Source organism: Syngnathus acus, chromosome 4, assembly GCF_901709675.1.
Source record: "Syngnathus acus chromosome 4, fSynAcu1.2, whole genome shotgun sequence".
Taxonomy (NCBI): Eukaryota; Metazoa; Chordata; class Actinopteri; order Syngnathiformes; family Syngnathidae; genus Syngnathus; species Syngnathus acus.
Window position 1 is genome coordinate 10,927,123 of NC_051090.1, and position 18,241 is coordinate 10,945,363.

Consider the following 18,241-nt stretch of genomic DNA (forward strand, 5'->3'; position numbering starts at 1 on the left):
GCCCGCCTCGTCTCGTTTCTATCTCCTCATCTACACTGCACACTCGAACACTGGCTTCTTCTGCGTTTATCAGGCTCTTCTCGTGCCTTTCAGGTTCAAGTTGCAGGTTGCAATTTGTCCGCCCCCCCTTCAGTACACAAGCCACTTGAGAGACCGCCCCCATGTTTACATTCCCTTCTCCATATTTGAGCAGCTCAAGGCCTTTACACAGCATGCTGTTTTCTCATTGGTGACCTCATCTGTGCAATATAATGTTTTTTTTTTTTACCTGGTTGAATATGTGATGTTGATTGAACACTGGGTAGATGGTCACCCTTTAACCTCACTCTGGCCCTGAGACACCAAAAAGTATGAGCGCATAGTTACACATTGCAGATACCTGTGTCAACTGGGGCAGGATGCGGGGGAGGGGGGGGGACTCGCTGAGCTGGCCCTTTTCAAAACGGCGGGGCCAGTGAAGGCGGAGATTCGTGGGGACGGACGGAGGAAGCAAGGAGGACGCGTAGTAAGGACATGGGTGGTGGAGAGACAGGCAGGAGGGGCTGGGGGTGGGCTGCCAGCACCTTAACAGTTACTTATCTGCTTGTTTTTCTGTGCTGACTGCCTGCCAGTCAGAACGGACGATACACGAGGAGGAGGAAGGAAGGAAGGAGAGGAGAGGGCACGCCGTCTGAAGCTTTGCATCTCCTTTGCAGTCTGCTTTTACTTCAGGTCCTTGCAAGTCCTCCGGCTTGTCCTCATCGGCTTCCAGCTCGTCAAGTTTGACATCAAGCAGTCCTTCAATAGTTCTGCTCAGTCTGTCGTGAGAGTGCCGTCTCAACCGCAGGTACACTCGTCTGCTATTCTTCGTGTTGATTGTATTTTGTTATCAGATGAATTCTACCAATTGACCAATGTTGAAAATCAACTTTTCAACGTGCTGTGTTATCTGTACGTGAGCGCTTGGACAGCAAGTGGAGGAGATCTTTGACACCATCTGTGAGATCTTACCATGCGTGTCTGGAATTTATTGCCTGTCTGCATTTAAGAGCCTGCACTCACCATATGTATTATTACAAGAGGTACATGATGAACTTTAAGCCCCAAAAGATTGATCACAAAACGACGTGTGGTATTCCAGCCTGCTTGCATCCCCCCAAAAAAGTGTTTTGATGGTGTGAGTCTGTTCAAGTTTGACAGTAACAGTAAATGTCGAGTGCGCGAATCATCAACAATCAGCTTGATCTGACCTCGGGCAGATTTTGTGACAGACATGTTATTTGCGTGAAACACATGCACCATGCTCTTACACACACACACACACACACACACACCCACACACCCACACACACACACCCACACAAAATGTTTGTCTGTCTTTGAAGCCTGCAATGAAAGCAACATTTGTGTCTTCCCAGCTCGACTCCTACGGCTCGTGCCCAACAATGACACTCGTTTAGCGGGGCGAGGTCGAGGAGTTATGACCAACAATCTTCACTCTTCTCGCTACGGTGGCCAAATGGCAACTGCCAGCATTTCCTTCAGGTCTTTGTGAAGCTTCTAGTGGTCATGACTGAGCTGGCCGCATGCAAAAGGGGGATGTCGGAAGACGAGTCTTGCTTGGGACAAGCTGTGAATGGAGAGTCCTCATCCAGTGACAGGGAGACGGATATATTGGAAGATGAGAATGACCAAGCAGCTCCTTCATGCAATATTTGCTCCCTTTCTACGGAGAAGCTGCCAGAAGAACCCAAATCAGCCCCTGCCGACTTCACTAACAGCTGCATTCAACAGGAACTAGAATCCAAAAGCCAGTTCGTGTCAAATGGAGAGTTCAGCGCAGAGCGAGAGTGGACTGAGAAGCCGTCCGCATCGCTGGCTCCTCAGGTATCGAGCATAGGGCCCAACAGCGAGGATGCCAAAGCTTGCAGTCTTACACAAAACACGGACACAGAGGCGTCGTCTTCCCAAGAAGCGGACTTTGCTTCGTTGTCTTTAGACATCGATGACTCGATCGAGCAGTTGAACCAACTGATCCTGGATTTGGACCCCACATTCATCCCCGTGCCGACCAGCAGCACCCGCCTGTCACGATCCACCTCCGTCCAAAGCAGCGGCCTCAGTCAGAAAGGAGACGGCCATCTAACTGGTAAGACATCGCGTACTTTGGGTCTGCTTTGACCTACACCCAAACATCACAATCTGAAGTCGATGCAGCGCTTTGCTGAGGAGCTTTCCTTTCGCTTGAACGCTCTTTGTCCAGCAGATGTTCCACCATCTGTTTGTGCGGAGATGCCTTCTTTTGTCCTCTGAGTATCTTGATTTTGTTGCACGATTCCATTTCAGAGCCTTATCTGACTGACTGCCCTTTATGTGCCTCCCACATGGCCGTTCTTTACCTTTGGCTTGATCTTGTTGCTCTTTTGCAGGCTGGCAGCAGCAGAAGCAGATCAGTGATGTGACTGACTACTCCAGTTTTTGGATGTGCAACGCGGATTTTCCTGGTACTGGGGAAGAACCTCAAAGATTGGGGGCCGACCTGCTTGGCACTCCCTTCCATTTGTCATCACAGGTAAGCAGCTTGGAAGAATCCAGTACTGCATTTTTTCAGAGATGACTATCCAAAACCACGAACAAACAAACAAACAGTAGAATATGAAACAAGTAGAAGATAAATCTCATGGTGCTCATTTTTATCGGTCTCTCATTTTGTCTGGGTTGACATTATACGCTTCTGTTGGCATGAATAGCCTGCTTGTTTACACTCAAACAGTCTGTACTCACAAACACACTCACACACACACACACGCACGCACACACGCACGCACACACGCACGCACACACTCACTCACACACACACTTACACGCACACACGCGCATCACAAGACTGAAATCTGCTGATGTGTGTGGATTTATTACCCCATAAGACTATGTGGAGAAACAAAATTTGATCCTGGCTTGTCTTTCTGCCTCCTTCTCGTATCTGAAGTTTTACTGTGTCGACCGCAGCGGGCAAAGCCATCGCTTTGAATCGGTGCCAGCAACTCCGGCCTTTCCGCTGTCTCCTCCGACGCCTTACGGTAAGAAATCATGTCAATGCGTGGGCGGCTGTTGCTGTCTTCGGGAATCTTATCAGCGTCCCATTTCTTTTTCCCAGTTGAACACATGTCAGAGTTTCCTCATATCAAGACCGGCGGCCGATGGGGCCAATCCAGCTGGACACAAGGTAAACTTTCTCAGGAGCATTTTTGCGTATGCACCAGTGCAAGCATGGAGACAAGATTTTCTGCTTGACTGCTCAGGAAGTTTGGACTCAAACACACGCTCATGGCTGCCAGACAGGGTTCAGGAGATGCCTGGAATGTTGACTTGGCATAACACACACACACACACACACACCTGGCAAGGCCGCTGCTGCTGTTGGTGGACAATGCAAACATGACTGTTTTGGGTGAAAGGCAGGCAACGCTCTGGCTTCACTATTGTCTTACTTGAATGGAGTAAAGCAAAATCACGTCTGAACATGCCTTCAGCTCACTTGGGACATGATGGTGAAGCGTGTGCCGTAATTCATAATCCTTGCGGTATTTTGATGAATCGTGCTAAAGGCAGAACAGCTGATGCTGGATGTCTATAAATAGTTTGGGCTGATAAAGGAAGAGCACTGCTGACAGGATGTGCAGGCACATCCTGTTCTGGGAGGGGACGTTGGAGAGGGTCTTTTGTTGCCGCCACATCCGGAGAGACCGGCGGCTAAATTTGCATTTATGTCACAAATCGACTCGAGAACATTCAATGACCAAACCGATTTGAAAGATCGATATGAGGATGGTCGGCTAGGTTGTCGAGCGAGTCCGACATTTCTTGTCACCCATAGCTGTTTACTAATGACTCAATGTGACGTTTGTGATGGTATGCAGCTCGCTAGCTAAAGGTTGCCCGTGTTTATCGTGCACAGAGGCGGGAGTCCATGTTGGAATTCATCCGTCCAGAAAAAGTGACACTGGATTCAGATAGTAGACAATTGCTTCCTGTTTACCACTTTAGAGCCAGATGACTGCCTGGGAAAGAATTTGACCCTTCGGGACACTTCCGCTCCCGGTTCAATTATTTTCATGTCGTGTTTACGTCTGATTACGTTCATGGCAAATGACCTGACGGCAATGTCAGAAGCCCTGACTGGGCTCCAGCAAAGTGCCACTCGCTCTGCTGTCACGGGGACAAGCTCATTCACTTTCAACATACTCCACCTATGCTATAAATGCCGATAAAGTTCCGCCTTAAGATGATTGGTTGTAATTTGCCTAACCATGCAAATGGCATTTCTGGAAGTGGATTGTAGGAATATAAACAGTATCCGTCCGAGTTTAACACGAGCAGATACTATACAAACACTTGACTGTTTGAACCCTGAGCGGTCAAAGGTCAGCAGAAAAGAAAGTCAAGACGCTCGCTACGACTGCATTCACTTCTTGAGATGTTGGACTTGTTGGGATTGACGATGTATTTCTTTCTTTGAGCCGGACACATGGACTGTGCTCCATTCCAGTTCATTCCAGTTTATTTCCTTTGTGAGCACAAGGCGCACGTGTTCATGAATGCAACACAGTCCTGCCACCGGCATTGTAGGCAAATTTATGATGCGCTCAGATTGAACGCACAGCAGCAGACGTACTTGCTTGGGCTCTGCGGGCTTTTGTCTCCATGTCTCCGTGTTTGTAGTGAGCAGAAGGCGGGAGCGGACACGCATGCCCCGACAGAGAGGAACCCCCCCCCCCCACCACCATCACCACCAGTTCAGCAGCACGGTTGCCCCCTTTTGTCTCCATTGCCCATAAAAGGCCACATGTCACCTTTGACCCCTGCAATTCATTCTGATTGGGGGAAAGTTCTCCCAGTGCCCAAGAAAGAACAATGCTGAGTGGTCAGTCAGAGGAAGAGGGTGGAGGGGAGGTGGGTTCTCACTCTCCTCCTCCCCTTGCTTCTGTCCCTTCCTCCCTGGAAACCCACGAGTCGAGCCGTGTCACAACAAGCAGGAACAAACAGAGTGCTTCTTTTTCCATCTGGAATTGGCCATGGCCACGCTCCGCTCCAGAGCTTGAGCCCAACGGGGACCGCTTCCACGGGCTCAAGAAAGTCCGCTTGTAGGGAGTCTTTCGTTCAGCCTGCAACTGGAAGCCAGACAGAGAGAAAGAGGCCAACAGGAAAGCTGCCTCGTGTCGCACATCATGAGCGCATCTCTTGGTATGTACAGCATGCGCTCCCGTGTCAGACATTACATTCCTGGTCCTCTTCAAATTCTTCTCTCTCTCGCTCTCTCGAGGTAGGGAGGGAGGCATCTTGATTTTCACTTTTAATCTCCTCCTTTGTGTAACTTTCTTTTACATGTTCACCAGATGACAGAAGAAGCATTTACATATATCATCTGCGCTCCCCCCAGTTCTTGCCCAAAGACGCTCAGCTCCAAAACGCCCACCCAGATGATGTTTGATTCGATCTAGGACACATCGTATACGTATTGATGACTTTACCATCATGAGATTGATTTTATTATGTGGTGTTGAAATCTGCCTAAGTCCCATCCTTATTTGGAAAGATTCTACTTTTCTTTGCTCAAACAGTTGGAAGAAAGAGAAAAGCCGCAATTGTAAGGCCCCATTCTCCGTGATGACCTAACCAGATGGGCAAAGACTGAGGAATTTTGAATCGTCTCAAAAACGTCTGGAACCTTTTTTTCTCTGTCTAATATATTGACCGTTCTCATGACTCCAACTCGAAGTCTTTCAACTTCAACATGAATACAAGCATGACATTGCACAAGACTAAACCCATCTCTTGGTATTTGTATTATGATTGATGGAATGGATCTTCCACTATAGTTTCAGCAAGACACAAATTCATGGCGTGATGTTCTTTCATTTGCAGTAACTTTTTTCTGTTGACGTTGCGTCCCGTTGGCCATGTCTCTTCTGCGGGCTCATCAACTGGCTGCAACTTTGCCTCCTGAAAGCCGTTTGTCCAAAGATCAAGGCGGCAGAGCACAATGTGATTTACAGCCGCCATTTGGAGGAGTAGCGCTTTATGCTTTGGATCTTTCTTGGCCGAGTTGCTTCCATGGACTGTTTGTATGCTTTTCTGGGCATGTCTCTGAGGCAAGGTTTGGGACAGAAGCTGATGAAAATGGCTCCTTCTTGAGTATCACATCACAGATGCTCTCCAAGAGGAATCCCTTCAAGACACATGTGAGATGATGGAATGGACTCAAGGCGTCGTATCGCCGCTTGGTAACGCTCACGTCTGTTGAAACAAGGCCGCTTTCTAAAGCAAATTCCTCCAACACGAATTCCTCGAATCCAAAGAGTGGTGGGGGTACAAGGGGTGGGCGGGGTGTGTGAGTAGGGAGGGGGGCATGGTAGTGTGTCTGAACAAGGAGCCCTTTGACTCTCTTTGCCGTGACTCATGCTACCCGGGGCCTGCTTGTGGCCTAAGGACGGCTGTGTTCTTGTTTTCTGCATGATACGGATTGTTTGAATGTCAACATGTCATCGTGGCATGTTTGAGCCTTCCGCAGCTCTTGTGTTCTGTCAAAATGGACCGTACGTTGCAATGGAACCTGCGTGTGACATCTATTTTGAGCTTAACATTTGTTCAATCTTCAATTCATTTTTCAAGAGCAACGAAAACATTTTCTTTGGCCCACTTCAAAGTTCAGTCTCAAAAAAGAAAATTTCTCCTTGTAACATTTGAGATCCTTTGCAGTTCTACAGTACTGGTGGCCAGTCAGCATTTTAGCATCAGAACTGAAATGCTAAAAAATGCTATCTTTTTTTTTGTAATAGATTCCCGAAGTTTCTTGGACAGCGTAAACCATGGCGGCAGCTCTCTTGACGGAGATTTGTTCACGTCCGACGTGTCGGTGAGCTCGGCTTCTTGTCCGCGGATATTTGGTTCCACATCTTCTGTGTCATCAAGCGGCCCCCTCCCGCATTTAGACAGGTATACATTTAGCTGTCGTTATATTTTCAATCACAAGAACTTGTAGGATCTTGCTCCAATGCTGAAGCTAATCCCAAATGTCCCAAATGTTCATCAGCTGCTCGCCGCCTCCCGCCTGGCACCAGCAAACGCCGACCTCCTCACAAGTCTCAACTCCCATCAAGCGCAGCACACCCAATGCCCTCGCTTCACCTCGGGCGGACTCGTCCTCCTTAAATGGCGATCTGGAGCACAGCCTGCTGCAGGCCGTGGAGGACCTGGGGGTCGGTGGGGATGGGGAGCTCCCCCCGCTGTTGCCGGAAAAGAGGAGAGCAGCGGAAGGTGGCGACCTTGGCTCCCGCTTGCCTTCTCTCACCGGCTTTTCCAGTCCTCACAGTGAAGGCAGTCTCAGCCTTTCTTTCTCCTCACTGACCCCTGACCCCTTCAAAAATTTAAGCCGGACCTCGTCACCCGGAGCAGGTACAAATCTATAAGAGGGCAGCTCCTGTATACTGGGGCATGGTGATTGTTAACTTGAGCATGTTGCAGTTTTTCTTGCAGTTGACGAAGCTTTTCTGTTGCATTTGTATTTGCTTTTAGAGCTTGGCAGTAAGCAGGACACTGTGAAGTTTGTTCAGGACACTTCAAAGTTCTGGTACAAGCCTGACATTTCCCGAGATCAAGGTAAATATCACGTTCTTCCCACTCGCGTCCAAATAGTGGAAAAGGTGTCTTGCCATGCAGAGCGCGAAGCAGCCCACGACTTATTCTAACTCCCACTTTATCTTCTGATAGCGATTTCCGTGTTAAAGGATAAAGAACCCGGCTCTTTCATTGTCAGAGACAGTCATTCATTCCGCGGGGCTTATGGATTGGCGATGAAAGTCGCAACTCCGCCTCCATCTGTGGTGCATCACAGCAAGAAAGGTAGGCTCCTAATCCAGATCAAAACAAGTGATCCACTTTGCTAAGTTTGGTCAGTAACCAGCTCAGTGGCCTAGTGGTAGAGTGTCCGCCCTGAGACTGGAAGGTTGTGGGTTCAAAACCCCGGCCGGGTCATACCAAAGACTATAAAAATGGGACCCATTGCCTCCCTGCTTGGCACTCAGCATTAAGGGTTGGAATTGGGGGGTTAGATCACCAACTGATTCCCGAGCGCGGCACCGCTGCTGCTCACTGCTCCCCTCTCCCCCAGGGGATGGATTAAAATCACACGGGGATGGGTTAAATGCAGAGGACAAATTTCACCACACCCAGGTGTGTGTGTGACGATCATTGGGACTTTAACTTTAAGTTTTTTTTAACTTTAATGTCTTGTTTTGTCAATGTTTGAATGAATGTCAATGCGATGGATATTTTGTGGCTTTGCAGTTGGAGATCCATCCAATGAGCTGGTGAGGCATTTCCTGATCGAGTGTATGCAGAAAGGAGTCCGTCTCAAAGGCTGCCCTGACGAGCCGTTCTTTGGTGAGAATAAGAGGAATTGAAAGAATAAACACTGCGTCCCAACTGCGTTGAAATTGGGACAGTCACTTTGCTGAAAGCTGTTACAACGCCAGACCAAAGTGACTGATTTTCGATACAAACATTCCCAATTTCCCATCCATCCATCCATCCATCCATCCATCCATCCATCCATCCATCCATCCATCCATCCATCCCTCCCTCCCTCCCTCCCTCCCTCCCTCCCTCCATCCATCCATCCATCCATCCATCCATCCATCCAGCCATCCATCCATCCAGCCATCCATCCATCCAGAAGTCAGTTGAGTGAACTGCTACATTACCAGCAACTGCACTGTAGTGTTATGTAGCTCACTAGCTCCCCCGGCTGGTCACTGCTATCTAACACAGCTATCTCGTTCAAACGTCCGTCCATCCATCCATCCGTCCATCCATACATACATACATACATACATACATACATACATACATACATACATACAGTCATCGGGCAGTAGGCGGGGGACACCCTGAACCGGTTGCCAGCCAATTGCAGGGCACACAGAGACAAACAACTATCCGTACTCGCACTCAGACCTACGGGTAATTTGGAATTTTCAATCAGACTACCATGCATGTTTTTGGGATGTGGGAAGAATCCGCAGTGCCCGTAGAAAACCCACACAGGCACGGGGACAACATGCAAACTCCACACAGGGAAGGCCGGAGGTGGAACCCGCACCCTCTGAAGTGTGAGGCGCATGTGCTAACCGGTGCGCCACTGTGCCGCCCTCTTCAAATGTTTCTTGTGTTTTTTTTCCCTTGTACTTAATTTTCGTCATAGTTATGTATTCCCTTTTTTTCTGCCAGGAAGCCTCACCGCTCTGGTGTGTCAGCACTCCATCACACCTCTGGCTCTACCCTGCAAACTCATTTTGCCTGACAGAGGTAGGATGAACGTGGATGCCATGTCAAAGCGAGCATTGAAGAATGCACAACTTTATTAAGCTACTCATTGACCCAGTGAGCTAAATGCAGAAAATAAATACTAAATAAATAGATATTAATAAATATAAAATAAACAAATAAATAAAATAAATACTAAATAAAAGCAAGTTGTTTTCACTGCACTTTCTGAAATTATTGTAATCTGGGAGACAATATGTGGTTTATGTGTTTACGTTGGACTTCTTTTGTGACATTTTGTACCTGTCAGATCCGTTTGAGGAAATGAGTGACTCTCCTGCAAAGACGGCAACAAACTCAGCAGCTGAGCTTCTGAAGCAAGGAGCAGGTACAAAAAAAATATTTGAGTGCATCTCAGGCATGTGAGCTAGCTTGGATCTTTGTGTTGACATGATGTCATTGGTCATTGTTAGCATGTAACGTGTGGTACCTTGGCTCTGTGGAATTGGAGTCTCTGACGGGGCACCAGGCTGTTCAGAAAGCTACCACGGTGACGCTCACCGCGAACCCACCGACACCGTCCACTGTTGTCCACTTTAAGGTGTCAGCGCAGGGCATCACGCTCACAGACAACCAGAGGAAGTGAGTCAACTAAATGCTCCAGACGAGCTCAGAGTTCATCTTGTAACATCTCACTTGAACAAAAATGCACGTGATGTCCCTCCAGGCTGTTTTTCAGAAGACACTATGCAGTCAATACCGTCATTTTCTGTTCCTTGGACCCGCAAGGCAGGAGGTGAGTCACGTGACACAACAAGCCGGAACATGCTTGCAATCCCATTTCAGGAATGGTCTTGACACACAATAAAGGATGTCGACACATGACACATACACAAGTCATCTGATGACTGACAGTATTTCGCAACATGTTTAAGTGGAATCAGTCTTCATTGATAAAATCAGCATTTAAAAATAAATTGAGAAAGGGTTCCAGGACTTTTTAACATCACGTAGCACATCATTTGTCTTTCATATTGAGGAATGGCTGTCCCTAATTAATATTTTGTTCCACACAGATGGACGAGAGGAAGTGCTTCTACAGCAAAGTAAGTGTCTCATCCAGGGACTGGACAGTTCCACCTTGCCACGTGATATTGTCGATGAAAGTCAGATGAAAGAAATCTCCAGATTTGTGGAATATTTGGTTATCTCATACATGGTGCCCTGTTTTAATAGATGATTTCCTTTTGTTCTCATGAAGTGTTTTTAGCTGTACTTTTTTTAACTCATCTGCATCTGACTAAAAGCGTTCCATAAATAATTAGTGTGAAGGCGAAGGCCTTATTATTCTTCTATTCATCTGATTCACTTCATTACACTTATTCCAAATATTTACATGAGGAGTGCTTGCATTTTTCTCATTCCAAAGATTTTCCGTTTTCGCAAAATTTGCAAAGTTTCGGCAAAATTTCGGCAAAATTCCGGAAAGATTTTCCCCATTCATTCTTAATGGCACACGTTTCACATTTACATCGTTCCTGTTTGAAATTCACATCATTCAGCTCATTCAAATCACGTTGGAGAGGATTGTCAACATTACCAAGATTGCCACGCTTTAAAAATTTCACATTTTCACAAATTATTTGCAAAATTTTGCAAAATGTCCTTTTTCCGTTCTAATTTCTACATCTTTCTATCGATTCAACCCGTTCCAACTCTAAACTGTTAATCTTGTGCCTACCTATACCAAAACTTCACATGATTAAAAAAATTCACATTTTCACTTTTGAAATTCACGCAGAATTCCGCAAAATTTAGTTTTTCCCTTCTAATTTCTCAATTTTTCAACCGATTCAACCTGTTCCAACTTTTAACTGTTCATCTTATGCCTACCTATTCCAAAACCTCCCACCTACGAAAAATTCTAAATTTTCAACTTTAAAATTCACGCCAAATTTGAGAAAATTTCGTTTTCCCTTCCAATTCCTACATTATTTAATCGATTCAACTCGTTCCAACTTTCAACTGTTCATCTTTTGCCTACCTACTCCAAAATTCCCCACTTACCAAAAATGTAAAATTTTGAAATTCACGCTAAATTTTACAAAATTTAGTTTTCCCCTTCTAATTCCTACATTATTTGACCAATTCAACCCGTTCCAACTTTAAACATCATTCTGTAGTATTCCCCAAGTATTTATTCAGCTTCTTGCCTTCACACGCAATTTCTCCAGAAATGGCAAATTCTAGTTATTGTTGTTTTTATTATGTTTGGACATACAGTGCGAGTTCCCCAATGTGTCAAAGTCATTATCTTTTTTTTTTTACAGTGAACCCGCTCTTTCACAATCATTTCAATTGACTCATGTTGTCATATTTCAATATCCTTGTTTGTCTTTCTCGCAGGATATTTGGGTTTGTAGCAAGGAAATCTCAGAGCGAGACTGAAAATATTTGCCATCTGTTTGCTGAACACGACCCGGAGCAGCCGGCCAGCGCTATCGTCAACTTTGTCTCGAAGGTCATGATCGGGTCGCACAAGAAGTGAGGCTGAATGCCAATGTGTCAAAGACATGAAACAGACGCCTTCCAAAAATATTTTTTTCATTTCTAATACAGTTCTTACTGTATTTATTAATTATTTAATTGCAGTTTAGAATTGAATGGTAGAAATGATTTGGCGGAGATGGCCAGCATTCCGAAAAAAACAACAAGATTTTTCTCAATAACTGAGCCATTGTTTTGAAGAGCGTGGCAGTGTGCTAACACTGAGTGTGCTGCAAAATGATGCCGCTAGAGAGAGCAAAAGCTAACATGAGTATTTTCAACTCATCAACTGGATGAAACCAGAGCACTCTTGCTAACAGTCGCTTCGAAGAAGTTAGATGGGACACGTAATAATTATTGTGAAAACTATATATAGTACGTGACTTGTCTTATTGATTGTCAGAGCGAGCAATAATAACAAATAACATTATTTCACATGAAAGACAGCCGTCTATAAATTTATTGATAAAATTAGCCGTTTTAACTTTTCATGTTTATTTAAAAAGAGGACTTTGATGTCTCTAAAACAATAGGATTTTTTCTCTTTGTGTATGAGATGTATTTTTATTTGTGTTGACTCTTCTCAAAATATTTATCCATTTATCCAGATATGCTTTGTACAAATGTAGTTTTCCAAAAATGTTCATGTCACGAACTGTATTTTTGTACATACATATTATATATATTCTGTACATTATGACAAATAGATAATGTAACTCAGGATTTATGCTATTATGTCACATGTTTTTTTATGTATTCTGTAGCTCATTAAAAAAAAATCAAGATATAGCTGTGTTGTTGTTTGTTTTGTTTTTCTTTTTATTGTATACGGTAGTTGCCATAGTGACATACAATCCTGGAATGCAGAAATTTTGCTCTTTTTGTCTGAACTATTTGTAGGTCAGGGCTACATGTTCATTTTGGTTTATGCAACTTGGCAAAACAACGACAAACTGAATGCGCGTCTTCCATATTTGGCGGATTCTTTCAATCTTGAATTGGTGATTTGCAGGTTTTTCGCCGTTAGGTGGCAGTAAGTAGTCACCTTCTCGAACAACAAAGTGGAACGTGGATGGTTCAATTCAGTGCACTTCGAATTGTATGGCTCATTGATTGAACAAAAATTCAGTTTAAGGACATTTTTTAATGAAGAGCTTCCAACATGTAAGCAAGACAGAAAAAAATGGGCCTCCTGGTGCACATGAATGGCTGTCTCCATCTACTGTTTTACTTGAGATTTTTAGGAGAGAGATAATCTGATACAGGCTTTGAATTGGGGTCCATTAATCGTCCTCTTTGGGGATTGCTGTGGAAGTAGAAATAGGACAGAGACACGGGGGACATGTCAGTCCAGCCAGGTTGGGAAAAGGGGGAACAGCATGTGAATTTGGGGCGGTGGGTGAGGGTGTGTGTGTGATGTGATGTGATGGTGTGAGAGTGTGTGCGGGGGGTGGGGGTGACGGTGGCGGATGGGTGTCGGTGCTGGATGACCTCACCATTTCAGGAAACTTTCCCACAGCCTGCACACAAAGAAAGCCGTCAAAAAGTAAAAAGGATGAGGAAGAATAGAAATTTAACGCACTTTTAAAAAGAGGAGGCAAACTAGGAACGTGACTGGGCAAAAGAGAGAGAGGCCTTCCAGGAGGACTCGTTTTCCCTTTGTGGCCTTTTGGAGACTGGCCGTTGCATTTTGTGTCGAAAGCGTGCACCTGGCAGCACATTCCTGGAATCACACTTGCACAGAATGGTGTTTGTAAATCCAAAAGCTGGCTTCCGTTGGGGAATGCCTGCCTCAGCCTCTGATCCCGGCAGGGCCTCCTCCCACTTTATTTGAGTTACCTATTTCAAGCCCACGCCAAGTGTGCTGCTGCTCTCGCACAAATCATTTCTCTTCTATTTGTAATTTCTTGGGCTCAGCCTGCACGCTTAGCTGCAATCCAGCAGACTCATTCAATGATGTCAAATTATTTGGCTGATGATGATTCTTTTTATTTACTGCCACTGGGTGACATTTGATGACGTTGCTTTCAAGCTGAACATAATGCCGCTATTTTGTGAACTGAAAAGCGGATTCTATATACGTAAACATTTCCGGATGATGTATCTAAAATGCAAACAACTGATGTTCTTTGCCGGGAACTGTCGGATGCTCAGGGTGTTGTGAGCAGGCACGCATTTTCTTTCCTGAGCCTCCACTGGCTGTGCTCGAATGACTTTCACCCCTTCTCACGTGGTGAATGAAGCAAGCGCAACAGGGAAAGGCTTCTGACAGCCTCGTGGCTGGTTTGGCCTTTTCCAAAGCAGCAACGGTGTCTGTACCGTCAGCTTTGGATGGCTGACACAAAAACCTTGATTGCTGGAAAAAAAATGCCCTCAATGCACAGACAAGATGAGCACATACGTGCACACAGACACGTGCTCACGTCCGGCCTACGTGCTCTCGGGCACATGCTGAGAAAGTAGCGCCTTTATGGCCCGCGTCTTCTCTGCATTGTCCCTGCTAGAAGTGAGGCGCACGCATGCACGCACACACGCACGCACGCACATGCACACACACACGCACGCGCACGAGCGCTCCCACACAAAGGAGCCGGGTACTTGGGTATCAGCGTCAGTCTTAATGAATCTGTCTCCAGGGGGCGGGACCTGGGTAATGTCCTGCACAAAAGAGCTCCCACTGGGCCAGCGAGCCAAGCAGAGGCCAAGAGATTAACTTGCATTACATCAGCATCCCCACAATGCACCTAATGAGGGAGGGATTACGTGCGTGGATGTGCGTGGGCGTGTTGGCGCTCATGCCATTGCATCACTCATTATACACTCATTTGTGCTGAATCAGTCCACGTTCAGCTGCGTGACCGTGCATGTGCTGGCTAAGACATAGGTTGGATTGGAACGTGCGTCTTTTGAAAGCTGCCCTTGTTCTGAAATCCAACTGAGTTGATGTGCGGGAACCAGCGTCCACTTTTGTACCATTTCAATCCACCTTCATGTTGTACCTGGAGCAACCTCCATGTAAAGACAACCATCAGCAGCAGCTGTTTTTGCTTCCATGATAGTGGTCAAGCCCTCCCCCTTGAGTATGATGTCATCCTTCATTGGGGATGTGTTAGGAGGCGTGTTTCGAGCGGATGGCCTGAGGACACAATAACAATGATGAGTGAAACCTGAACCTTCTGCTAGTGACCTAGCATGCAGTCGCTAGCCGGGAAGACCCTCAGGTGGCTGCTAGCTTGCTGTTAGCATTAGCATAGGTTAATGGCCCGGGGTCTTGACCTTCAGGCCGGGAGGTCAGGGAACGACCTCTTTGTCGGAATCCTCACACTGCGCACAAAGACCAAACTCACGGCAACGCACGAGACAAAGGGCAAAAGGGCGACTCGATTCACGTACTTACTCGCCTATCCGTGCACACTGCACAAATACAAGCTTACATACGAGCACAGAAAATCCAATGCGGGAAGAAGAAAAGAGAAAAAAGCAAACCCTCCTCGGGGTCGCTCTCCTTTCTTGGAGTCCTGCGACAGAGAAGTGAGAGAGAGACACACACACATTCATCACCTGGGAACCCGTCCGCTCGCTTCCTCCACCCTGGCCGAGCGGCCTTTTTGGGAACAAGCCGAGCCTTGTGCGGCTCCCAACAATGTCGGCGACACTCGACACTGGCCGCTCGCTGCTAATTGTTCGTTCACAATGCTTCCTGGTATTGTGCTCAACAATGGCCACTCTGAATGGGGGCGCTAACCTACTTGTATTGTTGCTAATTGGTTTCTTGAGAGCAGGAGAAAATAGCCAGAGAAAGGGAGAGAAGAAATGTTGGCAATGGACTGCGGTTTCATTGGAGTCGCAAGTAAATAGAGTTCACAAAGGCCTTTGTGGGGTCGAGGGCCGAGGGTCGGAGGTGAAAAAGAAGAGGCGCACCTGCACTATGCGCAGGCTGACAATGAGCTCATTCAGCCTCTCGGCCCGGTGACATGATGGAGAACTGAGGCCATTGGACACACGGTGCACTCAAACGTATGCTTTCGAGCACCAGCCGCAGAAGTATTTTGTGTACAGTCAGGGTTTAACAACAACAACAACAAAAAGAGGCAGCTTTGCTTGAAGAGCACATTTCAAACACAAGCTAGCTAAAATGGCAACATCATTTATAAACACCAGAGGTGAAACGATTGAACGGCTGGACAAGAAATAAAAGTGAGTGCTGTGGACAGATTTCAGGGGAGTTCCTCTTTAGAGGTTCACTGTCATGGAACATTCCTGTTCCTCTGAAAAAAAGAAAGACGAGGCTTATCTTGTGATTCCACACTCGGTTGCGTTTGAATCTGGCCCCCCAAGATCCAGAAGGCTGGCCATCGTCAACGTCATAGCTCAGTAAGCCAGTATGGTTATGTCTGGCTCGTCAAACGATCTGCTTGACATCAACTTGTGGGGACTCTCACGTCTTTATTTAGGAATGGAATCTGACAGCTGCTTCCCAGCTAACATTTTGCTGTCATTTACACAATTAACATATCAAAACAGTTATATATAAACACAAAGTATCAATTTGGGTTTGTCTAGCATGTCTGGAAGATGACGAGCAATAATACGTCTCTCGGTACATTCAGTCCGGCATTGCAATTTCCACTCTTCAATTAACATGCGATTTTGGACCGTGATTTGAAGCCCGAGAGAAGCCGCAGAACATTCAAGTGAGCTCCGCACGGAGAGTCCCCGGCCGCAATCGTCTCGCTTCGAAAACATCTCTGAGGGTGCCTTCGCACTTGCCGTCGCGTCGTCCCACAGTCAAATGACATCATGACGATCATTTGAATCACAACTTGAGCTTCTTCCTCTACTTTGTTGAACTCCGGCATGTCGGTATTTGGAAACAAAGAAGGAAGACAAATAGGAGTGGAAAAATGAGCAAAGGAGGGAGGGAGTGGGGTGCTTTTTAAATAGCTCGTGCAGAACAGCAAATCCCCCAGCAGGGCAAGTCAGCTGACTGACCGCCACTTGCCAAGTCATAGTAGGGGGTGGCGGACGGAGCGGGGGGCCTTACAGGTCCTTCCGCTAACACAATCACAGAGCACAGACAAGAATACGAGCGCCAGTCCTTGAGATCAGCAGCCAGTCGAAACATAGCCTGGCTGCAACAAGACAAGGAGACACCAAAACAAGTGCTCGGCTTGCCCTGCTGTCCTGCTGTTTCCAAAATCTTAACTGTCCTTCCCTGACTCACTGTTGGCGGAAATACAACTTTTTAAATGTTGGTCCCGTCAGATCAAGATATTTCCACACATTTGAAACATCTGCTTTCAATCCATTTCATCAAATTGCCGTACGTTTTAGTGCATGTAAACATAACGAACGGCAAATTGTTTGGTTTCCAACACAGCCACATTTCATTTCCAGAACATTTTGAAAAGAGACACTCTGCGCTGAGTAAAAACAGTCACAAATTCTTCCAACAATTTGAACACGATGCACTGAACCTCCAAGCTTTGATGTCGCGTGATGATATCCTGAGTCTAATAAAGAAAATATCAAGATGCTTTGAAAATCCCACTGGCAAAGTCGCTCGCTGACAAATACTCACAAGCATGCTGACGCCTCTTGGCTGAATGAACGGAATGCACGCGCACTCATCTTAACCTCACACACAGACACAGACACACACACACACACACACACACACACACACACACACACACACACACACACACACACACACACACACACACACACACACACACACACACACACACACAAGGTCAAGCTCCAAGGCAACTAGTGTGGCCCTGATGCGGAAGGCTCCAAAATGCGCTTTGATGACATTCTTGCGCGAGGCGTCATTTCCCACTTTGCATTCCGAGTGTTTTGATCTCGTGCAAGTGTTTTCACGATGCCGGATGGCAATCCGGAGCTGTGGGACAAGTGACTCATGGCTGGTACATCCTTTTGATGTCTGCGCTCGGGACCTCCCAACATTTCATCTGACACCTGCAAGCCAGCTTCGAGGTGCCTCCAATAAAGGAAGCACGCTGATGTGCTCAACGTGCAGCTCATGTGCTCATCGGGCCAACTGACCTAAACGCAACAACAAGAACATATATTGATCACCTGTGACGTGACTTGTGCACGGGCTCCGGCCTTCCCTCCCAGTAAATGTGGTCCAACGTGGAGAGGGATCCTCTTTTTATCATCTCATCATATACCGAATAGTTATTTGTGAGGAGCTAGAAATGAAACGAGAAAAGCTTTTTTGCTAGACGGTCAGACAGACAGAGATACGGACAGCCGGGCACTCTGTCGTGTTAAACGTCATTGTCTTCCTCAGCTTTTGCTGACAGACACATGTCTCGGGAGCGAGTACAGCAAACACACACATGGAGAAGCCCTGTTTACA

General features: G+C 46.4%; 1 protein-coding gene across 1 annotated transcript; it reads left to right on the forward strand.

Moving 5' to 3' along the window:
* The first annotated feature begins 524 nt into the window (after window positions 1–524).
* Window positions 525–12,639, forward strand: si:ch211-191a24.3 (tensin-1). Its single transcript, XM_037249349.1, has 16 exons — window positions 525–826; window positions 1,398–2,128; window positions 2,409–2,551; window positions 2,969–3,059; window positions 3,137–3,205; window positions 6,819–6,975; window positions 7,073–7,434; window positions 7,555–7,638; window positions 7,750–7,881; window positions 8,326–8,421; window positions 9,268–9,345; window positions 9,614–9,691; window positions 9,777–9,945; window positions 10,031–10,099; window positions 10,380–10,409; window positions 11,710–12,639. Exons 2-16 carry the CDS (start codon window positions 1,549–1,551, stop codon window positions 11,849–11,851), a joined length of 2,280 nt encoding a protein of 759 aa, XP_037105244.1. The 5' UTR covers window positions 525–826; window positions 1,398–1,548; the 3' UTR covers window positions 11,852–12,639.
* Window positions 12,640–18,241: the final 5,602 nt, after the last annotated feature.

Excerpts from the sequence above, each read along its gene's own strand:
- si:ch211-191a24.3 (XM_037249349.1), top strand. The coding sequence starts at position 1,549 with ATGACTGAGCTGGCCGCATGCAAAAGGGGGATGTCGGAAGACGAGTCT. Across the intron at positions 7,639-7,749 it reads TGACATTTCCCGAGATCAAG|CGATTTCCGTGTTAAAGGAT; the intron begins GTAAATATCACG and ends ATCTTCTGATAG. Across the intron at positions 8,422-9,267 it reads CCCTGACGAGCCGTTCTTTG|GAAGCCTCACCGCTCTGGTG; the intron begins GTGAGAATAAGA and ends TTTTTCTGCCAG.